This window comes from Anomaloglossus baeobatrachus, chromosome 5 (genome assembly GCF_048569485.1).
Source record: "Anomaloglossus baeobatrachus isolate aAnoBae1 chromosome 5, aAnoBae1.hap1, whole genome shotgun sequence".
In the NCBI taxonomy this organism is placed as follows: Eukaryota; Metazoa; Chordata; class Amphibia; order Anura; family Aromobatidae; genus Anomaloglossus; species Anomaloglossus baeobatrachus.
The window spans coordinates 265,706,546-265,733,810 of NC_134357.1; the positions used below are offsets into that span (position 1 = coordinate 265,706,546).

The 27,265-nt window shown below is 45.6% G+C and overlaps 1 protein-coding gene across 4 annotated transcripts in view; it reads left to right on the forward strand.

Annotated features, from left to right (window-relative positions):
• The first annotated feature begins 1,572 nt into the window (after positions 1–1,572).
• Positions 1,573–27,265, forward strand: part of LOC142311217 (uncharacterized) — a 45,714-nt gene continuing 20,021 nt past the window's right edge. For 2 of the 4 annotated variants that reach the window (XM_075349424.1, XM_075349428.1), the window contains exons 1-5: positions 1,573–1,675; positions 13,510–13,666; positions 25,606–25,797; positions 25,880–25,985; positions 26,107–26,183. In XM_075349424.1, the coding sequence (XP_075205539.1) occupies positions 13,589–13,666; positions 25,606–25,797; positions 25,880–25,985; positions 26,107–26,183 (453 nt within the window). In that variant the 5' untranslated portion in view covers positions 1,573–1,675; positions 13,510–13,588. The other 2 variants (XM_075349425.1, XM_075349426.1) reach the window with 2 other exon arrangements.

Sequence of the window (27,265 nt, forward strand, 5' to 3'; positions counted from 1 at the left end):
CTCCCCAGCCTAAAAATAGCAGGCCGCAGCCGCTCCAGAAGTGGCGCTTCTATTAGATGCACCAATCCCGGTGCCCTGGAGCGGTGGCAAACGGGGTAATATATGAGGTTGATGCCAACTGTTTAATGTCACCTGGCATCAAGCCCATGGGTTAATGATGTAACGGCATCTATCAGATACCCGACATCACAAACCCAGTCAGTAATTAAAAAAAAATTGACGCCAAACAAATTTGTATTTGAAAAAACACTCCTCAACACATTCCCTCTTTCACCAATTTATTGGAAAGAAAAATCAAATCGGGTCCAGCGTAATCCAATAAGGGGGTCCCACGACGATCCATACTCATTGTCCCAGTCAATAAAGAACAGAATGTTCTCCATTATCTGGGAGAGCAGTGCAGTGACCAGAGCTAACATCATTAAGTCAGGCTAGGTCACTGCAGGGCATGACCAGCGCTGACTTCAGGAGGTTAGCTAGGTGCATTACCTGCGGTGATCGCTGCACTCCTGACGTCAGTGCTGGTTACTGAGATTAATGACCACTGCGTTCACAAACGAGGTATCGCGAGCAGTCCGTGACGTCACCGCTAGTCAGTCTCGGGCCGCCCGCGAGAGGACGCGGCGGGCATAGAAGTTAGTGACGAGTGTTGACGTCAGGAGTGCAGGACTTCATGACCGCAGGTAATGAACTTTTCTAACCTCCTGACAACAACGCTCATCATCCCCGCGGCTGCTCGCATTGCTGTGCGGGGAGATGCTGACACACTGCAGTGCGAGCAGCAGCGGGGCTGGAGCGGGACACAGACTGCAGGGGCACCCGATAATAGTCACGCAGAAGTGCTTCCGTGCAGCTTCCGGGGATTTTGCAGGCCCATTCACTTGTATTGAGTCACGGTCCGTTATTACGGAACAGAATAGGACATGTTCCATAATAACGGAACGTACATACTGCATCCGATGTCCTTTTTTGTAGGATCGGATGCACACGGAAGTGCTTCAGTGTGTTATCAGATCCTGCACAAGACATTGAAAACATGGCCCTGTCCCTGTGTTCGCAAAAAAACAGGAATTGACCAGGACAGACGGAACGGTCATGAGAATGAGCCCTTAAGAGTGTTTAGTTTGCACCTGTTCACATTTGTCTGGTAGGAAGTGCTGTCAGTTTTCGTATTATAGATGATGTAGCAGCAAAAATATGTAATTGGTGGAGGAAGGTTACCTATGTAACTGTGACAGGACAACTGGTCTGGGGGGAGACTGTCCATATTGGAAAATGTGGGGTAGCGCAGCAGTGAGATGTATTTTTTGGTCTCCCCCACAGTTCTTTTACGTCAAGGCAACTTCACCCCAGCTCCTCATCCATTACGGCTACACCATGAACCCCAGTAGCAGGCTTAGAAGTGGAGTCAGTAACAACTGCAGGCCTCTCGCTCGCTCATCAAACACGTCTACACGTGAAATATGGAGCAATAGAAACGGGCCGGTGCTTTTCCTTCACTGCAGGCTCCAACAAAATGGTGTTTACCGAGCGACCGCGCGTCACCTCAGCACTGCTGATCCTGGACTCTAGCAGCCGCTCACCCTAGTCACGTGGTACGCACAGACCGGAAGTCTCTGCCATTCCCGGGAGTGGCGGTTGGGAAATAAAAGGTCGTTCTTCCGGCAGCGGCACAGTGAGTGCTCTGTGTGTGTGGATGTGCTGGGTGAGAAGGTTGTCCTCATGAATCCTCCGTGACATCATGTCTGTCTGTGCTGTGTCTAGTACTGAGGAGGGGAGGGGCAGAAAAGTGGCCGTGCGGTGTAGGTGGCACGTAGAGGACGTTCTCCCTGACAGAGTGGAGTCCTAGGCTGCTCTCTGTAAGGGTCATCTGGGTGCACTGCTTCTGCCAATGTATAGGATCACCCCCTCTGCCAATGTACTGGATTATCCCATCTGCCCATGTATAGGATCATTTCTCTGTCCATGTATAGGATCATCACCCCATCTGCCCATGTATACGACCACCTCCTCTGCCCATGTATAGGATCATCCCTATCTGCCCATGTATAGGATCATCCCTATCTGCCCATGTATAGGATCATTTCTCTGCCCATGTATAGGATCATCACCCCATCTGCCCATGTATACGACCACCTCCTCTGCCCATGTATAGGATCATCCCTATCTGCCCATGTATAAGATTACACCCTCTGTCCATATACAGGATCATCCCCTCTGCCCATGTATAAGATTACACCCTCTGTCCATAGAGGATCAACCCCTCTGCCCATGTATAGGATCATCCCTATCTGCCCATGTATAGGATTACACCCTCTGTCCATGTATAGGATTACACCCTCTGCCCATATATAGGATCATCCCCATCTGCCCATATATAGGATCATCCCTCTTTGCCCATGTATCGGATCATCCCTCTTTGCCCAAGTACAGGATCACCCCCTCTGCCAATGAAGGGGATCATCTCTCTGCCCATGTACAGCATCACTCCATCTGCCCATGTATAGGATCATCCCCATCTGTCCATGTATACGACCACCTCCTCTGCCCATGTATAGGATCATTTCTCTGCCCATGTACAGCATCACCCCATCTGCCCATGTATACGATCACCCCATCTGCCCATGTATACGATCACCCCCTCTGCCCATGTATAGGATCATCCCTATCTGCCCATGTATAAGATTACACCCTCTGTCCATGTATAAGATTACACCCTCTGCCCATATATAGGATCATCCCCATCTGCCCATATATAGGATCATCCCTCTTTGCCCAAGTACAGGATCACCCCCTCTGCCAATGAAGGGGATCATCTCTCTGCCCATGTACAGCATCACCCCATCCCATCTGCCCATGTATAGGATCATCCCTCTTTGCCCATATATAGGATCACCCCATCCGCTTATGTAGATGATCACCCTTTTGCCAATGTAGGGGATCGTCCCCCTGTGCGATGCTTCCTGCACCCTTACCACTGCATGGCATACACTGTATGTGTATGTAAAATATATATATATATATATATATTATAAGAGCGCATGCTGGCCTTTCTCCTGTATACAGGACCAGTATGGCCATGTTTAGCTATACTGATGGCTTGGCAGTCTGTGGAACAATACCATGGCCTTCTTTTGGCAGTTGAGTTTGGCCTTCTTATTGTTCCCATTTCTACTGACCAGGTAAATTTAGTTTGATGAAAGTTTAGGTTATAAAATAAAAAGTAGTTAACTCTTTACCAATCCCGTGCCACTTTGAGTTATGATCCTTCTAGGCTCCTAAGGAGTGCATGATGTGAAAATGAGATTGTAGTTATGAATGGCTGTATAACCCCTTTAACCTCTTGGTCAATAGAGTTCATAGCATTTAAGGTGTTTGCTGGGTTTCCTTGGTAGCCTGGGGACATGATCTAAGCATTTGCCTGTTCTGGCACCCCATGTAATACTGATCGGAATGAATACTTTTAAAATGCTCAGTATATATTTAAGGCTATATTAACACGGGGCATTTTTGTACTGCTTTTAGCATGGTTTTTGCCTTGGTTTTATGCAAATCCATACTAATAAAACACTACCTTTACAGTCACAGCAAAGCCTATGAGATAACAGAAATCTCATACACACACACACACCTGTGGTGTTTTCCTGACCATTTTGTCAATCAACCTGGTTTTTGCTGTGTTATTTAAAAGAATGAATATGTCCATTCTTTTCTGCGGTTTTGTCTTGGTCTTTCACATTAGTGATGGGTGAATTCGCAGATACCCTGGAATGGCGGGTCTAACTGGGTTAATAAAAAACTCAATTCCGGCCCAAAATTGATCCAGGGTATCTGGCCGGACACCGGTCCTCATATGAGTCTATAGGGACCAGAATCCGGCACTTAAAAATGGTGGTGGAACGGGGGGAATACTTACCAAATCACGAGCACGGCTGTATGCTCCCCCGGCCGCTCCATCTATTTTCGGGCCGCTCATTACCTTCATTGCATATCCACTGCTTTCCTCGCCCACCAACATCAGTGATTGGTTGCAGTCAGACGCGCCCCCAGCCTGTGTCACAGCGTCTGACTGCAACCAATCACTGACCCGGTCTGCGAGTTTATCATATAGTAAAAATTAAATAAAAAAAAAATGGAGTAGGTTCCCCCATATTATGATACCTAGCACAGGTAAAGCATTTAGTTAGATGCTGCAGTATCAAGCTAAGAGGGACCCCATGCTGACTTTATTATTTAAATAAATATTTAAATAACAATTTTCACACCCAGCCAAGATAAAGCCTGACAGCTGGGGGCTGGTATTCTATAGCTGGAGAGATCCATGTTTATTGGGCACCCCCCCCCCCCCAGCCTAAAAATAGTAGCCTGTAGCCGCCCAGGATTGTCACAGTTTACCTGGCTCTTACCGATTGCCCTGGTTCGGTGCAAATCGGGGTAATATAGGAGGGTTTAATATTACTCGTAAGGGGTTAATGTCAGCTCACAGCTGCCACTAAGCCCTAGATTGGTAATGGGAGGCGTCTAAGACTTCCCCCCCATTACTAATCTGTAAAGAAATAAACACAAACACCAAAAAATCTTGAAATAATATCCAAAAACACCCTCTTTCACCACTTTATTAACCCCCAAAACACCCCTGCAGGTCCGACGTAATATACATGAGGTCCCACGATGATTCAGCTCTGTTACATCTGAAATTACAGCTCGCGATTATGGAACATGTCCGCACGCTGTAATTGCATGCAGAGAGTGAGCCGTGATCAGCGGTGATGTCATTCAGGTGATTTGCTGTCACATCTAGATGTTATCACGGTCCTCCAGCTGTGACTGCCAATAGCTTCAGTGACCTCATTGTGCGGCTCATTTAGGCTATGTGCGCACTTTGCTTTTTTACCTGCTTTTTTGCTGCTTTTCCAACTGCAGCGTTTAATGCCAAAATGGATGTGTTCTGCTTTTCAAGCAAAGTCTATGGGAATTTGGGATTTCTTGTGCGCACTTTGCTGTTCAAAATGCTGCGTTTTTGTGGCAGAAATTTGGGCCAAAACTCCTTCCTCCAACCTAGGCCCTATTTCCTGTCCTCTTCCCTGATGGTAGGACCCCCTCCACAACCCACCACCCGGGGGGGATGAGCAAGAATAGGAGTCTACACCCCACCAACGAATACAAACAAACCCTAACAACAAGAACTACTCGTATACACGGCAACCACACACAAAGGAGCCACTAAGGCTATGTGCGCACGCTGCGGATTTTGCCGCGGATTTACCGCGGATTTTCCGAAAATCTGCAGCAGCGGCACTTCCAAGCCATTTCAATGGCATTTTTGGAAATGCTGTGTCCATGCTGCGGATTTTTCCGCGGCGGATTTGCCGCGGATTTTGATCCGGAAAAATCTGCAGCATGTCAATTATTGTTGCGGATTTTGGGTATAGAATGGGGGAAAAAAAAAAAATCCGCATCAAAATCCGCGGCAAATTCGCGGTAAATCCGCGGCAAAAATAAGGTGCGGATTTGCCGCGAAAGTCGCGGATTTTCATGCAGAAAAATCCGCAGGTACATTCTACCGTGGACACATAGCCTAAAAGTGCACAAGGGGAAACAACAAAAAAGGGGTGAAGACAACAGACTACTGGGAAACTATCATACAATCCAAAGACACACCTAGAAATGTAGCCCACAGCATAACAGAGAGTGTTAGGCTATGTGCCCACGCTAGAATGTCCCTGCGGATTTTTTTGCCTGAAAATCCGCGACTTTCGCGGCAAATCCGCACCCGCGGATTTGCCGCGGATTTTGATGCGGATTTTTTTTTTTTTTTTTTCCCCAAAGCCAAAAATCCGCACCAAATCTGCACCAAACAATTGACATGCTGCAGATTTTTCCGGATCAAAATCCGCGGCAAATCCGCCGCGGAAAAATCCGCAGCATGGGCACAGCATTTCCAAAATGCCATTGAAATGGCTTGGAAGTGCTGCTGCTGCAGATTTTCGGCAAATCCGCGGTAAATCCGCGGCAAAATCCGCGGTAAATCCGCGGTAAATCCTGTAGCGTGGGCACATAGCCTTAGGCCGCTTTCACACATCAGTTTTTTGCCATCAGGCACAATCCGACAAAAACTAAAAAAAAAGGATCCGGCATCTGTTGCCGCCGGATCCGTTTTTTCCTCCATAGACTTTCATTAGCGCCGGATTGTGCCGGATGGCCTTGTGTTTCATCTGTTTTTTGCCGGATACAGCAAAATTTACTTGTCCGGCGGCCTTCAAATGAAATGTTGAAGTGAACATTTTTGTGTCCGGCAAAAAAAAACGGATCACTCCGGATCCGGCGGCATACGGCGTGTTTTATAATAGAAGCCTATGGATGTCGGATCCGGCGTAATGCGGAAAAAAACGGATCCAACCGCCGGATCCGTTTTTTTGAACCGAGCATGCTCAGAATCACACCGGATCTGTCAAAAAACTGAAGGAACTGATGGAAAAAACTCATGCAACTGATCTGTTTTTTCGCCGGATCCGTCGCATCAGTTTTTTCGCCGGATCATGCCTGATGCCAAAAAACTGATGTGTGAAAGCAGCCTTAAGGCCCAGTCACACACAACGACTTACCAGCGATCCCGAAAACGATCCAACCTGATAGGGATCGCAGGTAAGTCGCTGGGAGGTCGCAGGTGAGATGTTACACAGTCAGCTCTTACCAGCGATGCAGGAACAATACAGGTCGCAGTAGCGACCTGTATAACGAGCTCGGTGGTCATTGGGAACCTGTCACACAGCGTCAAACACAGCGATGTGTCCTGCCCAGCAGGACATCGCCTTTGAAGAAAATGGCCTGGACCATTCTACAACGACTAGAGATCTCACAGCAGGGGCCTGATCGCTGGTAGATGTCACATATAACGAAATCGCTAATGGGATCGCTACTGCGTCACGGAAACCGTGACTCAGCAGCGATCTCATTATGTGTGACGGTACCTTTACACAGCTCCTTTCAACTCCTGGTCAAGCTGCCAAATAAAAGGAAATAACCAGCACCCTCTGGTGGATGTAGAGGGTATTTATACAACCTGGGCGTGGACCTAATGAAACCCCTGACCAGGAGTCAGGAGCTACTGGAAGGAAACCTGGCATTAACCCTCTCCTTCCCAAAGGAAAGGGAATTCATTTAATCAGCAGAGTCCTCACTACAGCAATACTAAACATGTGGACACTAAGGCTATGTGCGCACGTTGCGTAATTACATGCAGTTACGCTGCGCTTTGTAGCGCAGCGTAACTGCATGCGTCCTGCGTCCCCTGCACAGTCTATGGAGATTGTGCAGGGGCCGTGCGCACGTGGTGTCTTAGAGCGCAGCGCTTCGGCTGCTGCCCAAAGCACGCGTTCTAAGTAGTGACATGTCACTTCTTCTGTGCGCTTTGCCGGCAGCCCCTGCTCGGTCTATGGCAGGAGCTGCAGGCAGAGCGCATGGAATCTGCTTTTTTTTTTTCCACTACGGACATTTTCGGCAGCGATTTGAAGCGCACGTGTGCTCTTCAGATCGCTGCAGAACTTTCTGCAGTGAAGTACGCAACGTGCGCACATAGCGGTTTAAGCACATTGTGGGGCTCAGAAGAGAGGGGAGCATTTGGATTTGGGAGCACAGGTTTTGCTAGATTTCTTTTTTCCAGAGCCTTCATGCTGACAGTGACATGGAAACCCCTTATATTTCCATTAACAGATAACAGACCTTAGTGGGGACTTGTGTATTTGTGGGTTGAGTTGAATGCTATTTGGTGGCAGTTTGGGGTTCATAACATTTTGGCTCAGTTCACATTCATCCTGTGCTAGATGCTGAGTGCTTACATCAGGGTTTCCATCTACATCTCCAAATTACGTGATTCAGATGAAATCCCCGATGGAACAATTCACTATAATGTGACAGCAGAGTTAAGGCTGCTTTACACACTACGACTTCGCTCAAGCGATCTCGTTGGGGTCACGGATTTTGTGACGCACATCCGGCCGTGTTAGCGATGTCGTTGTGTGTGACACCTATTAGCGATTTTGAATCGTTGCAAAAACGTTCAAAATGTAATTGGTGACATCCCCCCTAATCTCGATTACCGTTGCTGCTGCAGTAACGATGTTGTTCCTCGTTCCTGCGGCAGCACACATCGCTATTTGTGACACCGCAGGAACGAGGAACCTTACCTTACCTGCGTCCCGCCCACAATGAGGAAGGAAGTAGGTGGGCAGGATGTTACGGCCGCTCATCTCCGCCCCTCAGCTTCTATTGGGCGGCCGCTTAGTGACGTCGCTGTGACGCCGAACCAATCGCCCCCTTAGAAAGGAGGCGGTTCGCCGGTCACAGCAACGTCGCTAGGCAGGTAAGTAGTGTGACGGGTCTGAACGATGTTGTGCGCCACGGGCAGTGATTTGCCCGTGTCGCACAACCGATGGGGGCGGGTACGCACGTTAGCGATATCGGTAACGATATCGCAGCGTGTAAAGCAGCCTTTACTCTGGACTCCATTTGGACTCTGTTCAGCAGTATCTGTGTTTTCAAAGGTGAACAAAACTGTTGATGACCGCACATCTAAGAAGATGGACACCTCCGGACCACAGGCCAGACGGGAATTCAATGTGACTCTCTCTGCCTCATTACAGTAAATTTTCCATTAAGAATTGTATCTGAGTCCTGATTTTCACATAGTCTCTGGTGTAAGCGCTCCTTGTAGATCGCAGAATAAATGTGAGCTGTACCGTACTGCAATCTTTGGGAGGCAGAATGAACAAATCAAAAGCAGTTAAAAAATTGGCTTTATTTTTTACGCCCCACCGTATGGTATAAATCATTAGGCGGCTTTATTCCTCAGATCAGTACGATTACAGCGATACCAGGTTTATATAGTTTTTTTTATTTAGGTTTGGTTACTATCACATTAAAAACGCTTTTTTTTATAAAATAAAGTTTTTTTGCATTACCGAATTTTGAAGGCTTTATTTTTCAGCTGAGTCATGTGAGGGCTTGTTTTTTGCAGGATGAGTTTGAGTTTTTATTTGTAGCATTTTGGGCCACATAATATTTTTTTATCGCGTTCTACTCCGCTTTTAAGACAAAAACTTCAATTCATGAAAAGTTTTTTTTTTCTACGCCTTTCAGCTTGCAGTAGAACACAGATTTATTCTTTGGGTCAGTACAATTACAGTAATGCCACATATATATATATATATATATATATATATATATATATATATTTTTTTTTATGTTTTGCTGCTTTTACACCATAGGAATTGTTTTATAGAAAATAGAAACTGTTTTTGCATTGCTGCATTCTGAGAGCTATAGTTTTTTTTATTTTTTCACTGACCGAGCTGTATGGCGGTTTTATTTTTGTGTGACAGTTTTATATTTTTTTTACATAATTATACATATTTCTTGGCATATTGTTTCAATTTTCTTTCTGATTTTTTTTTTTTTTTTGTAATGTTTTCGAATTTCTTCCTTTTTTTTTTTTACTTAGTCCCCAATAACATTTACTGCTCTGATCGCAGCGATAGTATATTGCAATGCATAATCATTGTAGTGTACTGTAGCTGTCAGTTTTACACTGACAGAAGCACGTGGCATCATGCTGCAGACATGATCCCAGGCACTTTCCGTAGCTTGGTGACCTTCAGTCACCATAGCAGTAATCAGGCCCTCGCGACTACATTGCGAGGGCACCGATCAGAGGGGAGAGGGAGCACAATCCCTCTCCCAAACCCCTAACTGCTGCGATTGTTATTGATCACCGCATTTAAAGGGTTAAACAGCCAGGGTCGGCGTGGGGACCGTCCCTGGCTGTGAGACCTTAGGCTTGGCTGTCATATAAGCGATGATCGCAGGGGCATAGTGCATACATACGCACTATGTAATGGATCAGGATGCCCTATCCAACCATGACATATTGGGAACGTCAAAGGTCGGGAAGGGGTTAATGAGGCAAAAGGAGGGTGATTTAATATTTTTTATTTTTATTTTACTGTATTTATTAGTTTTCCTTAGAGAACGTGAACATGGAATTGTCTGCCTGTGCTATACATAGCAATGCATTAGCACAGCTCTGTGTTGCAGAAATCACAATCTCCTATGAACGCCGGCTTTCCCAGGAGTATCATATTGTCCAGGCTGCTCCAGCAGACCCCGGGTGTCATCATGTCATAACAAACCATCTGCGCCCTGTGATCTCATCATGGGTCCGCCGATGGGCAGGAGAAATTATGTGCCCCCCCGCCTGCACATGTTTAATCCCGCTGTCAGATATTGACAGCAGAATTTAACAGGTTAACTGTCATAGCTGTTAGAGGCACATGACGGCTAATTAAAGCAGCTGTCATGTGCAGGGAAAGATGTGGCTCTGTGTGCGGGCCTGCATCAAAGGCAGGGACAGGACATATGACGCAAGTTTACATCATGTCATGAAGGGGTTAGGCTACAAGTCTGCAGTCATTCTACATCACTGTAGATGTGTGAATACTCACATCTCGCACTGTTTTTGGCCTCACTCAGTACACTGGCATTGAAGGGGGCCTCGCCGATCTAGTTAGTATTTGGTTGGGAGTGTGCATATTGCATTCTTGCAGTCACATCAGTGCCCAGCACAGGAGGATCCTCACAGTATAGAGTGCGTGCGGGGTGAGGATTCACATAGAATGACTGCAGACTTATAGCTAAAGATTGGACGGCCCCTTTAAAAAGTAGCACAAACTGTATAGGTAATAATGCGCAAATAAAAAAAAGAAAACTAGTCCAGAAACTGGAGAACGTGAGTGATGAAAAACCCTACGCTTTTTCAATTTACCTGTTATTTAAAACACTATCCGTATTCAATACTAATGAATACTGTCATTTTTAGTTCTGTAATGTACTCCTCATTGTGTAAGTTACCAGCCAGACTCGTAGCCAAAGAGCGAGTGCTTACAAGCTGGTTAATATACAGCTTGCTAGGGCTGCTCTGAAGCTGGCCAGATTGCTGGATCTATCAAGTTTTAATGCCCCTGCTCCTCTGCAGGGCTAAAGAGGTTTAGCCACCATGTCACTGGTCTGAACTGTCAGTCAACAATGAAGCTGGGGGGAAGAGAAGAGTACACACTCAGAATGATGAGTTCACACTCAGATCGTGAGCACACAGTTTTAAACCCTTCCCGATTGAGCAATTTTCCATTTTTCCTCCCATTATGCCAAGAGCTACAACTTTTACTTTGATCTAGTCTTATGAGAGCTTGTTTTTTGCAAGGCGATCTGATAATTTTTATTGATAACATGCATGGACCCCAAAATGGTATTATTACTTCTTATTGTAATTTTTGGCCTGGTTGCGGAGACAAAAACAGTGATTCTGGCATTTTGTTTTTCCCCCACTGTACAGCTTTTACTGTATTTTTGCCTAATTTTACTTTTTGACAGATCAGACTTTTACAGGTGCAGCGATTCTATATATATTTACTTTTTTATTTTTAAAGGTGGGGGGAAAAGGGTTTGATTTGAACTTTTATGTATACAGTACAGACCAAAAGTTTGGACACACACCTTCTCATTCAATAAGTTTTCTTTATTTTCATGACTCTGAAAATTGTAGACTCACATTGAAGGCATCAAAACTATGAATTAACACATGTGGAATGAAATACTTAACAAAAAAGTGTGAAACAACTGAAAATATGTCTTATATTCTAGGTTCTTCAAAGTAGCCACCTTTTGCTTTGATTACTACTTTGCACAGTCTTGGCATTCTCTTGAGGAGCTTCAAGAGGTAGTGACCGGAAATGGTTTTCCAACAATCTTGAAGGAGTTCCCAGAGATGCTTAGCACTTGTTGGCCCTTTTGCCTTCACTCTGCGGTCCAGCTCACCCCAGACCATCTCGATAGGGTTCAGGTCTGGTGACTGGAGGCCAGGTCATTTGGCGTAGCATCCCATCACTCTCCTTCTTAGTTAAATAGCCCTTACACAGTCTGGAGGTGTGTTTGGGGTCATTGTCCTGTTGAAAAATAAATGATGGTCCAACTAAACGCAAACAGGATGGAATAGCATGCTGCTGCAAGATGCTGTGGTAGCCATGCTGGTTCAGTATGCCTTCAATTTTGAATAAATCCCCAAAAGTGTCACCAGTAAAGCACCCCCACACCATCACACCTCCTCCTCCATGCTTCGCGGTGGGAACCAGGCATGTAGAGTCCATCCGTTCACCTTTTCTACAAAGACACGGTGGTTGGATCCAAAGATCTCAAATTTGGACTCATCAGACCAAAGCACAGATTTCCACTGGTCTAATGTCCAGTCCTTGTGTTCTTTATCCCAAACAAGTCTCTTCTGCTTGTTGCCTGTCCTTAGCAGTCGTTCCCTAGAAGCTATTTTACCATGAAGGCCTGCTGCACAAAGTCTCCTCTTAACAGTTGTTCTAGAGATAAGAAGGTGTGTCCAAACTTTTGGTCTGTACTGTATTTTTAAAATATTTGTAACTTTTTACCAACATACCGTCTCCCTGATATTGATGCAGGCTCACAAGCCGAGCCCTCATTTGTGGCGGCAGATGATGGCTGTTATTCAGTCATCAGCTGCTTCTAACAGCCGTTGGTAGAGCTGAGCTTTTAACCTTTTAAATGCCACTGTCAATGGTGCGTAGGTGAGTTTAGGTGGGGGGTGTTCATATCATTCAATTAGTCCACCGATGGGTTTCCATGGCTGCCATCATGTCAGTATTCTTGTGAAAGACAGCCTGTGGCCAGTGTTTAAAGGGGACCGTGATTTGTGCAATATACAGCAGTGTTGTGGCATTATTGTATATAGCACAAATCAATCAGATGATTCCAGGTTTAAATCTCCTAAGGGAAGAAAGAAAGAAAAAAAAGGTTTAAAAAATATGAAAAAATATAAAAGTTCAAATCACCACTTTTTATTCACCATTAAAAATTAAGATCTAAAAAAATATTAATAATAATAAAACATATTTGGTATCGCTGCATTTGTAAAAGTCCGATCTATCAAAATATAAATAAATGAATCCGATAGGTAATCAACATAATGACAAAAAATTAAAACAGAAATGCGTTTTTTGTTTTTTTTTGTCTCCTCAACAACCCAAAATAATTAAAAGGTGATGTATACATTATATCTACCCCAAAATGATATCAATATAAACATTGGCTCAGGGCTTTCGGGGACATAAGCGAACATATTTTACATTTTTGTTTTTCATTTCTAAAAAAAAAAAGAAACCATTTTTTACCTTATTTTTTAGTCTCTTTGGAGGACGAGTCGGCAATCGTCTGATCCACATGCAATAATAGAGAACCCAGACCTCGTGCTTTAAATGATGCTGTCGGAGTTTGACAGCGGCATAATATGGGGTCAAGCTCAGCTTTTACACACATCATACACGGGACCCGACATTGGACATACCAGTTCATCCAGTGTTGGAAAGGGTTAATCATGGTGCAATTTTGGAATATCTTTACTTTGTTACATCACCAGTTCACTTCTTATTTCTACAGTTTAGGATCTTATGTGCTGAAATCTTCTCATACTATAGTCTGCTAGACAGAGTTCCTGGTCCAGACTGACCCACCGAAGATGGACAAGGATAGAAAAAAATTGAGCGAGACGTTATTAAACCTCGCCTTGGAGATCGTTTACCTACTGACAGGAGAGGTAAGGAGTTTTGGGAGTTACATGGCACTACTAGATAAATGACTCCTTAATCAGACCATTGTTTGATGGCGGAAGGCACAGCTGAGAAATCCCGGAATTCAGAAGCCAAGGCAATTGCATGATGGCAGCAACCTTTCTTGTAAAACTTTTGCAGGTTCTTGATAAATGTAGAAGGACTTTAAAACTTATATGTAATCTGTCAATAGGATCAACCCTCATAAGCTGCCTAACTGGACACATACAAATCAAAAAGGTCCATGGAGCCTCTGTTAGGAGTCTCGACACGGAAAATAGCCAGATATCCCTCCGAAGGACCTAGCCAAGGAGTGGCTCTTTTTAGTAGACCACCATAACCACCATATTAAGTGGCCCTTTTAGTGAATATCCAAATCTTGACGAGTTTAAAGGTATGACAAGGGAAATACCAAGGCCAGGTATCCATCCACAGACAGCTGTTTCGGGGTATTGCCCCTCATCAGTGTGGAGTAGGATTCTGGCTGGGTGCCAAGAATCCTACTCCACAATCCTACAGATATCAAGATAGATATAGATATTTTACATATAACCTACCTATTTTGACCCTGAGAATAGCTAATTGAGCTGGTAGGTTATATGTAAAATATCTATATCTATCTTGATCAGTGATATTTATATGAAGAATTATTTATAACTGGTCATTAGATAATATGAATATTTTTATAGTGGGAAAATCCTCCTAAGAAAATACAAACTGGTCTGAATGAATGTGGATAATAAGGAATACTCTGTAATTTCTGCAAGCCCTTCATTTTGATCAGCAGCACTATAATATTCAGTATAGGGTCAGAGGGGTTAGTCATCGTTGAGTGGGGGCCCCACTGCATTACCCTTAGTGTGCCAACCTCCGCGGTCAGGAAGGGAGATATCAGGGACTCTTGGCCTGGGCCCCTTCCCTGATTTATATGTGCGGCAACCTGGTTTTTACTTGCACTTTTTGAAATTTTGATTAAATAAAGTTTGATATTTTATGACCCAGTACAGCAGAGCTGACCCAGTACAGCAGAGCTGACCCAGTACAGCAGAGCTCACCCAGTACAGCAGTTTACGCAGTACAGCAGAGCTCACCCAGTACAGCAGAGCTCACCCAGTACAGCAGAGCTCACCCAGTACAGCAGAGCTCACCCAGTACAGCAGAGCTGACGCAGTACAGCAGAGCTGACGCAGTACAGCAGAGCTCACCCAGTACAGCAGAGCTCACCCAGTACAGCAGAGCTGACGCAGTACAGCAGAGCTGACGCAGTACAGCAGAGCTGACGCAGTACAGCAGAGCTGACGCAGTACAGCAGAGCTGACGCAGTACAGCAGAGCTGACGCAGTACAGCAGAGCTGACCCAGTACAGCAGAGCTCACCCAGTACAGCAAAGCTCACCCAGTACAGCAAAGCTCACCCAGTACAGCAAAGCTCACCCAGTACAGCAGAGATGACGCAGTACAGCAGAGATGACGCAGTACAGCAGAGATGACGCAGTACAGCAGAGATGACGCAGTACAGCAGAGATGACGCAGTACAGCAGAGATGACGCAGTACAGCAGAGATGACGCAGTACAGCAGAGATGACGCAGTACAGCAGAGATGACGCAGTACAGCAGAGCTCACCCAGTACAGCAGAGCTCACCCAGTACAGCAGAGCTCACCCAGTACAGCAGAGCTCACCCAGTACAGCAGAGCTCACCCAGTACAGCAGAGATGACCCAGTACAGCAGAGATGACACAGTACAGCAGAGATGACCCAGTACAGCAGAGATGACGCAGTACAGCAGAGATGACGCAGTACAGCAGAGATGACGCAGTACAGCAGAGATGACGCAGTACAGCAGAGATGACGCAGTACAGCAGAGATGACGCAGTACAGCAGAGATGACTCAGTACAGCAGAGATGACGCAGTACAGCAGAGATGACGCAGTACAGCAGAGATGACGCAGTACAGCAGAGATGACGCAGTACAGCAGAGATGACGCAGTACAGCAGAGATGACGCAGTACAGCAGAGCTCACCCAGTACAGCAGAGCTCACCCAGTACAGCAGAGCTCACCCAGTACAGCAGAGCTCACCCAGTACAGCAGAGCTCACCCAGTACAGCAGAGATGACACAGTACAGCAGAGATGACACAGTACAGCAGAGATGACCCAGTACAGCAGAGCTCACCCAGTACAGCAGAGATGACACAGTACAGCAGAGATGACACAGTACAGCAGAGATGACCCAGTACAGCAGAGATGACCCAGTACAGCAGAGATGACCCAGTACAGCAGAGATGACCCAGTACAGCAGAGATGACCCAGTACAGCAGAGATGACGCAGTACAGCAGAGATGACGCAGTACAGCAGAGATGACGCAGTACAGCAGAGATGACGCAGTACAGCAGAGATGACGCAGTACAGCAGAGATGACGCAGTACAGCAGAGATGACGCAGTACAGCAGAGATGACTCAGTACAGCAGAGATGACTCAGTACAGCAGAGATGACGCAGTACAGCAGAGATGACGCAGTACAGCAGAGATGACGCAGTACAGCAGAGATGACGCAGTACAGCAGAGATGACGCAGTACAGCAGAGCTCACCCAGTACAGCAGAGCTCACCCAGTACAGCAGAGCTCACCCAGTACAGCAGAGCTCACCCAGTACAGCAGAGCTCACCCAGTACAGCAGAGATGACCCAGTACAGCAGAGATGACACAGTACAGCAGAGATGACACAGTACAGCAGAGATGACCCAGTACAGCAGAGCTCACCCAGTACAGCAGAGCTCACCCAGTACAGCAGAGATGACACAGTACAGCAGAGATGACACAGTACAGCAGAGATGACCCAGTACAGCAGAGATGACCCAGTACAGCAGAGATGACCCAGTACAGCAGAGATGACCCAGTACAGCAGAGATGACCCAGTACAGCAGAGATGACCCAGTACAGCAGAGATGACGCAGTACAGCAGAGATGACGCAGTACAGCAGAGATGACGCAGTACAGCAGAGATGACGCAGTACAGCAGAGATGACGCAGTACAGCAGAGATGACGCAGTACAGCAGAGATGACGCAGTACAGCAGAGATGACGCAGTACAGCAGAGATGACGCAGTACAGCAGAGATGACGCAGTACAGCAGAGATGACGCAGTACAGCAGAGATGACGCAGTACAGCAGAGATGACGCAGTACAGCAGAGATGACGCAGTACAGCAGAGATGACGCAGTACAGCAGAGCTGACCCAGTACAGCATGACACCTAGTCTCAGCATTTCCTTGAATTCATTTTCTGCTATGCTTTTTAGTTTTTCTGGTATTCTATAAGGTTTCTGTCTAACTGGAGCATGATTCCCTGTATTTATTTCATGACAAATGACAGATACACGCCCTGGCTGACTACCGAAAACATGTGAACTTGATCTAATAAGGTTTCTCAAGTCGAAATGTTGCTCCTCGGATAACCTTGGATTAAAGATTACATCTGACCACTTTGCAGAATTATTTAAGAAAGGATACATGTCCTCAGACATATCTTGTGAAGACTCTGGAAGAACAGTACAAGCAATGTTACGTTCTACACTGCCCTTTGGTTCTGGTTCAAGCCATCGTTTCAATAAATTAACATGATAGACCTTACTACTTGTTTTTTTATCTGGCGTTTCAATTTCAAAGTCTACAGGTCCAGTTTGTCTAACAACCTTATAGGGACCCTGCCACTTCGCCATCAATTTATTTTCGCTGCTAGGAAGTAAGAGGAGGACCTTATCCCCTACTTGAATGGATTTCTTTCTGGCATGCTGATCATACCATTTCTTTTGATAGCATTTGGCTTTATGAACATTATCATGAGCTACCTTAGGGTACCTTCACACTTTAGCGATGCAGCAGCGATCCGACCAGCGATCTGACCTGGTCAGGATCGCTGCTGCATCGCTACATGGTCGCTGGTGAGCTGTCAAACAGGCAGATCTCACCAGCGACCAGTGACCAGCCCCCAGCCAGCAGCGATGTGCAAGCGACGCTGCGCTTGCACGGAGCCGGCGTCTGGAAGCTGCGGACACTGGTAACTAAGGTAAACATCGGGTCTGGTTACCCGATGTTTACCTTAGTTACCAGCTCACACCGCTTAACTTAGCGTGTGCAGGGAGCAGGAGCCAGCACTGGCAGCGTGAGAGCTGCGGAGGCTGGTAACGAAGGTAAATATCGGGTAACCACCTTGGTTAACCGATGTTTACCTTAGTTACAGCTTACCGCAGGCTGTCAGACGCCGGCTCCTGCTACCTGCACATTCAGGATTGTTGCTCTCTCGCTGTCACACACAGCGATGTGTGCTTAGCAGCGGGAGAGCAACAATAAAAAAACGAACCAGCACTGTGTGTAACGAGCAGCGATCTCACAGCAGGGGCCAGATCGCTGCTCAGTGTCACACACAGCGAGATCGCTAATGAGGTCACAAAAAACGTGACTCAGCAGCGATCTCAGTAGCGATCTCGCTGTGTGTGAAGTACCCCTTAGTCAGTTGCATTAGTTTATGTCTCATTTGTAACACATGTTCAACCACATTTTTCAGATGACCAGTTGTACCTTCCCATACTTCTCTGATAATAACCAAGAGTCCTCTGGGACGCCTCCCATATAACAATTCAAATGGGCTAAACCCTGTTGATTCTTGTGGGACTTCACGGTAGGCAAATAACAAAAATGGCAGCCATTTGTCCCACTGTTTTGGATCATTGTGTGCAAATTTCCTAAGCATATTCTTCAAGGTCTGATTATACCTTTCAGTCAACCCATCTGTTTGGGGATGATAAGGAGTCGTCTTGAGGGGCTGTATACCAAGAAGTTGATAAACCTCTGACATAAAAGAAGAGGTAAAGTTAGTACCTTGATCAGTCAGGATATGCTTAGGTAATCCCACCCTGCTAAACACTTTCAGAATTTCCTCTGCAACCCTTTTAGCAGTAAGGGTAAGTTCACACAGTGGGTTTTTCGTGGCGTTTTTGCGCAGTTTTCGGGTCCATTTTTGCTCAGAAAACTGCATGACTTTGCTTCCCCAGCAAAGTCTATGAGTTTTCATTTTTGCTGTCTGCACACAGCGGTTTTTTTCAGCTGCGTTTTTGTGGTGCCACAAAAACGCAGCATGTCAATTATTCCCGCGTTTTTCACTGCGCTTTTCATCCATTGAGTGCAATGGGATGTTGAAAGACGCAATGAGAAACGCAAATAGCTGCGTTTTGGTGCGTTTTAGTGCATTTCTAAGACCAAAAACGCAGGAGGTGGGTAGAAAAAGTGACGTGTACAGGAAGAGGATTCCTTCTGTCAGTAAACACAGAAGCGTGAATCCTCCCGGTACCGTCACCGCCGCTTCCACCTCCGGTCCTGTGCATGTATGCTGCCGTGCGGCGCCATGTCTGGGCGGGAGGTGGAAGCGGCTGCGAAAACAAAAGTTAACAGTAGAAAAAAAAAAAAGTCATACTCACCTGTCTGCAGACTCCCGGTGCCATGCCCGCTCCCAGATCCTCCTACCGGTACCGCCGCTCCGGGTGTGTGCAGTCTCCCCGGATACGTATGCCTGCAGGATGCAGGACCTGGCGATGGATCACCTGATGCAGTCACCTGACGCGTCAGCTGATCGTAAGTCTCGGGCTGACGCCGGCGCCCGGCCGGTTATCAGCGGATGCGTCAGGAGGACTTCATCCCTGATTACCAGCAGCTCCTGCAGCGATCTGACGGGATCAGACTCCGCTGCAGGAGCTGCCGGTAATCAGCACATAAGTATTTTTTTTTTTTTTTGCACAGATGCATCTGCGGATTGTATAAACGGCTTTTATACAATCAGCTGATGTGTGATGTGCTTCAGCCCCTAGAACCTGACACATCATCTGATCGCTTTGCCTTCCAGCAAACCGATCAGATATTGGATCCGGATTGGACGGGGCGGGACCCTTGACCCAGGATTACTGCGGAGGGGGTTCTTTATTACAATAAAGATGGAGTCACTAATTGTGTTGTGTTTTATTTCTAATAAAAATATTTTTCTGTGTGTTGTGTTTTTTTTTATCTTTACTAGAAATTCATGGTGGCCATGTCTAATATTGGTGTGACACCATGAATTTCGGGCTTAGGGCCAGCTGATAATATACAGGTAGCCCTAACCCCATTATTACCCAGTGAGCCACCCGGCATCAGGCAGCTGGAAGAGTTGGATACAGCGCCAGAAGATGGCGCTTCTATGAAAGCGCCATTTTCTGGGGTGGCTGCGGACTGCAATTCGCAGCGGGGGTGCCCAGAAAGCATGGGCACCCTGCACTGTGGATTCCAATCCCCAGCTGCCTAGTTGTACCCGGCTGGACACAAAATTTAGGCGAAGCTCACGTCATTTTTTTTTTAATTATTTCATGAAATTCATGAAATAAAAAGGGCTTCTCTATATTTTTGGTTCCCAGCTGGGTACAAATAGGCAGCTGGGGGTTGGGGGCAAGCCCGTACCTGCCTGCTGTACCCGGCTAGCATACAAAAATATGCCGAAGCCCACGTTATTTTTTTTTTGTTTGGGGGGGCAAAGAAATCCTGCATACAGTCCTGGAAGGAGGATGCTGAGCCTTGTAGTTAGACAGCTGCTGTCTGCTCTCCTGCATACACTATTGGATGGAGGATGCTGAGCCTTGTAGGTCTGCTCCCCCTGACTTTCCAGCATACAGTCCTGGATGGAGCATGCTGAGCCTTGTAGTTCTGCAGCTGCTGTCTGCTCTCCTGCATACACTATTGGATGGAGTATGCTGAGCCTTGTAGTTCTGCAGCTGTTTGCTCTCCTGCATACACTAGTGGAGAATGAAGAACATATTGAAGAAGGAAATGACATCAGACCTTTTTTGTTCACTGATAAAAAAAACGCATAAAGACGCAGTGAGCAAAAACGCAGCACAAAACGCACCAAATCGCAGCAAAACGCGTGCGTTTTTTGCCACGTTTATTTGATGCGGGTGCGTTTTTGTGCGGTTTTTGCCACAAAAACCGCACAAAAATGCAGCGTCAAAAAAACGCAGTGTGTGAACCTAGCCTAACTGTTCGCATGGGAATGGCTTCCGGGTACTTTGTGCCATAGTCCACAATGGTAAGTATAAAACGATTACCTTTAGAGCTCCTCTGTAATGGACCAATAACATCCATACCAACAGTATGAAATGGTTCATCGATTACTGGCAATGGTATAAGTTCGTCATAAACTCCAGGCCAATAGAACCGATACAGAACTCTAGCTAAAGTTTTTTTGTAACCCAAATGACCTGCAATAGGGACGTCATGTGCTAGTTTCAAGATTTCTGATCTAAACCTTTTTGGCACAACCGTCGTACTTGTTCCCCAGTTTTTGGATGAGTACATACTCTATACAAGATATCATTATCAATTGTGAAAAATGGTGCAGCCGCCTGTCTGTCATGTTTCCCCACCAATGCACAATTTCTTAATGCATACACATCAATGTCCGGTTTCTGCTCAAATGCAATGTCAGTGTCCCACAGTCCAACACGCTTATACTTGCCATCCTGATGCTTAGATGGTGATGGTTGCATAACGTCCTCATGAAACGGAAAGATTTCTCCCAAGGTTTCAGATTCCTCTTGAGTCCTTGCTTGCGCTCTAGTAGTAACAGCAGAGAAATGGGATTCTCCCATAATCAAGTCCTTGAAACCTGGAGTAGTTCTGCCAAGGATCACTGGTACTTGCAGCTCAGGAACAACAACCGCTGACATAGTAAAACAATTATTGTCCACTTGCAATGCAATCTTTGAAGAGGAATACCTTTTTGTATCCCCATGAACACAAGTAATAGGTATTCTAGGAGACTCATGGGTTACCAAGGTTCCCTTAACCAGGCTTAGTTTACTTCCTGAATCCAGCAAAGCATCCACAGAATGTCCATTAAGGCTGGTTTCACACTACGTCTTTTTAACATCCGTTGAAAACGTTATTTTAGCGGAAATACGGATCCTGCTTTTACAGCAAATAACGTATGCAAACGCATCTGTTATTTTGCAGGATCCTGCACTGGATGTTTAGGGGCGGGCATTGGAGTCATGTGATCGGGAGTGAGGGGAACTAGACTGGGAGCCGGCTTCTGACAGCTGCAGACGCTGGTAACCAAGGTAAACATCTGCCTTGGATACCCGATATTTATCTTGGTTACGAGTGTCTGCAGCTGCTAGGAGCAGGGCTGCCTGCACACGTAACCAACGTAAACATCGGGTAACTAAGAGGTGGTTACGCGATATTTACCTTGGTTACGAGTGTCCGCAGCTCTCAGGTGGGAGAGAGAGGAAGGGGGAAAGACCGAGATAGAGAGAGAGGGTGAGGGAGGGAGGAGGAGAGACAGACAGATCACGCGAGACTGGTTCTGGGCATGCTCAGTACTTTCTGGGCATGCTCAGTACAAAAGCAGGATCCTGTCTATCAGCATGCCAGCGTTCACCTGCGTTTGCGTGCTGTTTAGTCAGGATCCAGCAATTTGCAGTATTTGGACGCAGCTCAAAAACGCTACAAGTAGCGTTTTTGAAACATGTTAAAAAACTGCAAGTCACTGGATCCTCACTATAACGCACGCAAACGCAGGTGAACGGATGTTAACGCGAGTCCATTGCAAATGCATTGAAATGAAAACGCATTTGCACTGGATCCGTACTTCCGCTAAAATAACGTTTTCAACGGATGTTAAAAAGACGTAGTGTGAAACCAGCCTAACTAGCACTGGCCGGATAAAGTCACTGGAAGAATAAAATTATGTTGATGTTGAGCTCTCAGTGTTCTTCTTTGGACAAAACTTTGCAGTATGGCCGCTCTTATGACAGATATAACACATTTTGTCACTTTTGGCTGATTCCAATGGTGTCCTAGTGTCTGGGCTCCTCCCACCAAACAGTAATTTGGACGGTCTGAATGTTCTGTTGATATCTTTTTTTGCAAAAAGAAAGTCCTCTGCTAATGAAATAGCTTTGTCAGCACTCTTGGGGCTATGTTTTTTAATCCATGCATTAACATCAGCTGGAAGAATGTATAGAAACTGTTCAAGTATAATCTCTTCACCAACCTCTAATGGATTTAGTGTCTGGCTTCATCCATTTCATATATAAGTCTTGCAGGCGGGTAAAGACCTCTCTTGGATTATCGGTGTAGCAATATTTGAGATCCCTGAACCTCTGTCTGTAGGTTTCCTCATTGATGTCATAACGCATTAGGATCATTTCTTTCACCAAATCATAGTTCTTGGCATCCTGTATATTCATGTGGCTATATGCAAGCTGGGCTTGTCCCATAAGATATGGTGCTAGTCTCACCACCCATTGCTCGTCTCACCACCCATTGCTCCTTAGCCCACTGACAGGTGCTTGCGATTCTCTCAAACGTGGTTAAATATGCTTCAACATCATCTTGTGGAGTAAGTTTTGTCATATGAGGGTCTTTCCAAGGCGACTCCATTGCAGGTGGAGCACGAGAAGGGGGGAGATGCTCGCTGTTCCTATTTTAGCGTCTGGAACAATTCCCTCCATCGTTCATCCTGACGTCGCAATTCCTCATGATGTCTCCTGGTTTCCTCTTCTTCTGTCAGCTTGGACTTGCTGCAGAGCCAGCCATTTCATCAGCTCAGCAATGCTCTCAGGTAAAGTCCTTTCAAGTGGTTCAGCAGCACTGGGCTGTTCAGCAGCACTGGAGTATTCTGCCTCATCCTCTTTGTGCTGTGTCCTTCACTTTAGGTCTGGCACCTAGACCTTCCATAGCCTTGGTTTTCTTTACCTCAGTTCGCTTTTCAGCTGGAGATCCTTTTGCTTTCACACGCCAGGAACGTGTCTTGTACATAACACCTTTGATTTGCACTAGGAGTACTTGGAGCAATACTCAAAAGTAATCCCACTTCTGACACCATATGTGAAGCATGGGATGTTAAGAGTCCGTTAGATCATGCAAATATTTTTCCCAAAGGCATTTATTTTAACACAAGAATCTGTCTTCCAGCAAAAGAGAAATATCACCAGGCAAATCCATATGCAGTTCACATTGGTCTGGTACATAGGCTGTTGCAGCTCCACAAAACAGAAAACATTATCCACACAGATTGCTGTTAATTGCAACCTTTTATACACATGGAAAACTCCCACAATCCCTTGCACCAGGCCCTATATAACACCAGAAAATTCCTGGCCAGTCTCTTATAAGGTCAGGACAGACACACCTTGCTGCAGGTAAGTGAATTTATAACATAGAAACAGATATAATATGCAGACTTTCCTTGGTATTTGTACATTATTCCTAACTAGCAGCACACAGCAAGAAGAGAAAAATACATCAGGTGGCCAGCCCAATAAGAAAAGTAAGAAGTAAAAGCATCTACACACATTCACACAGAAGCTGTCAGATTAGGAAAAGTCATGTACCAGTACCAGGATTACAAACCTAAAAAGAAACTTTCTACCTCCTCACACAAACGCAATCGTCTCAGTGCTTCAGCTTCCATCTCACACGCAGAGTGGGCGAAGGGCATTACAACAAAGGTGATCGCGCTGAGAAGTCAGCTGTCAATGTGCTTGTGTTTGTAATGAGACATAGTTCATCTCTGCTGCACTGCTAGTTATAATAAGGCACAGCTCTGCAGCAGAGCAGACAGCCATAAGACAGGACAAGTGCTGCTGAAGATGTTTGTAAGGAGACAAAGTTCACTTCTGCTGTACTGTGTTAGTTCTAATCTCAATGTAGAGCTGAGTTTGGTTATGAGAGCGAGGTTTCAATCATTACATGTCTCACAATGGTATTAACCCTTTTTATTTAAGATAAGCTCTGGAGGCCGATTCTCTGGGGGATCTTTATCTGGCCCACAATTCTTAACAGAACAATGTGGATTTCTCTGGAAATTGTATTCCACTTTCTGTGACCTGCATGCCCCATACCTCAGGAGAGCAGAACTTTATAACAGATTCCCTTTAAAAGTTCTAATTCAGAAATTACCCATTAGCTTTGGGTCCACACATCCTGGTTAAGAAGCAATTGATTCACCTTTAAAGGGAATTTGTCAGCAGGTTTTTCTACCCAATCTGAGAGTACATGATATAGTAGCAGAAAACATGATTCCAGTGATGTATCACTGCCTGATGTGCTTGCTGTCTTTTTGATAAAATCACTGGTTTCTGCTGCAGATCTAGCAGTTCTCTGAATGCTGAGCTCTAAATAACTCCGGACACTTCAGTGATTGACCGTTTACTGTGTATGTGTATAGGCACAAAAGTTGCCAATCGGTGGAGATTGCGGAGTTATACTGAGTTCTATAGAGGACTACATGACACTCGTTTACCAGTCCTCTAGTGATAAAATCCACTGTTTTATCAGCAGGAGGGTGTCAAAACTACAGCAAGCAGCCAAGTAAGTGACACATTGGTAGGATCAGGGTCTCTGTCTATACATATGCTGTTATCAGCTTAAAGAACAAAAACCTGCTGACAGATTCCCCTTAAAGGAAATCTGTCAGCAGGTTTTTGCTATATAATCTGACAGCTGCATGAGGTAGGGCCAGAGACTCTTATTCCAGCGTTGTATCACTTAGTTTACAATGGTTAAGATAGTCACGTTGTTTTGTGCTGCAAATGTATCAGAGCTTAGATGTTGAGTTGTGTATAACTCCACCCACACACCTGCTTTCTGTGTGACAGAGTGCTGCTAATCAGTGCTGCGGCACGGTTGGACTAGAAAGCAAAAGCCCAGTTGGCCTCTATATATTGACATATCACTGTAATCAGAGTCTCTGCTCCTACATTATGGTGCTGTCAGAATACATAGCAAAAACCTGCTGACAGAACAAAATACAGGCTGAGTGACATTGATCTTACAAGTCTGTATAGGGCTTGTTCACCACTACGTTTTTTGTGATATTTCCTCATCTCACACAGGAATGCACAGTAGTGAAGAAGACACCTTGTGAGAGCGGCATTCCTACCAACCATCCTAATGCCTCAAGAGAACAGAGCCAGACCCAAAGCACCATCACATGCCTTCAAATATACTCAATAATTAATATCAGAAAAAATAGGACGAAGATCCTAGACCTCACCAATAAGATCATTGAGGTGCTGACTGGAGAGGTGAGCGCTGCTGGGATGCTTGCACATTATACGGTAAAGCCAAGAATGGTATCTGGATGATGACTGTATCATTGTGTGCCAGGATTTCACAGAATATTTCTCCATGGAGAAGTGGAAGTATGTAGAAGGACATAGCGATCTGTACAAAGATGACATGAATGATGATCAGCAGCCTATGGCCTCACCAGGTTAGAGGATACTTTGGTTAATTGTAAAGGCAATCAGATTTAAGTGTCTTATGGATATATACATTTTCTAGTCATCACAAGTAAACCATATCTTCAGGTGATGTATGTGTATGTTTTATAGGTGGATCTAGTAATACAAGCACACCAAAGAGAAGTGCCAGTCCGTTCTTTTCCCAGGATTGTCCAGAGGATCATGAGGTAGGTAGAGATTAAGGTTGACCAAATGCTCTAGAGCAGGGTTCGGGAACCTATGGCTCGCGAGCCAGATGTGGCTCTTTTGATGGTAGCATCTTTCTCACAGACAAATCTTAAATAAAAAATACAGTTTTTTCCGGTTTGTAAGGTGCACTTTTTCCCCCCAAAACTGAGGGGAAAATGGGATTGTGTCTTACAAACCGCGTATGGCTTACCATATGGCTTATGGCAGTGGTGGCGCAGGGTCAGTTATTTTGTGGGGTGTCGCGGCAGAGGGCGCCATTGATCTTCGGGCTGCTTTGAATCTCCCACAGTTAACGAGATCGACTTCAAGAAATTGGCCGCGGAGACGGTGTGCACAGATAGGACAGGATAGGACTCTGCAGCCATTTTCTTGAAGTCTATCGTGTCGATCTGCGCACACACCGTGGCCATTTTCTTGAAGTCCATCCCGTCAACTGCGGGAAATTCCAAGCAGCCCGCCAGCAGATCAATGGCGCTCGCCAATGTGACACCCCACGACCCTCTGCACACTGACCCTCTTGAGCCGCGACACCCCATCCTCCGTGCCTGCAGCATCGCCTACCCTGCCTCTTGGGACCTTTTGAGCTGCTCCACCACCGCTCTCCCCTAGTGAGTATGGCAATCACAGAATTACATTTTATAATATGTGGCGTTCATGGCTCTCTCAGCCACAAAGGTTCCCAACCCCTGCTCTAAAGGATCTATATATGAGCGCTTCATTGACTCTTATAAAAGAAAAGTAGAAAACATTTTCCATGAATAACTCGCTCCAAACTAAGTTGTACATCAGTTGTGTCACTGCAGAGTCCTACAGCAATCAGCTGTAATATGCAGTGATATCTGACAGCAAGCTCTTTCCCCTGGAGTACCCTTCTGGGAAGACGAATCTTTAGCCCTGCTCAAACTGCATCTTTGTTGGTTTCGTGTGAATCCCTCTAAAAATGGGACTCAGAGCGGATTGAGATGGACCACTGACAGGGCCATAGATTGCAGTGACACAAACTGAGTCCAAATAACCTCCATGTGCATTTTTCTTCTGTTTTTTCAATGGAGGGACTAAG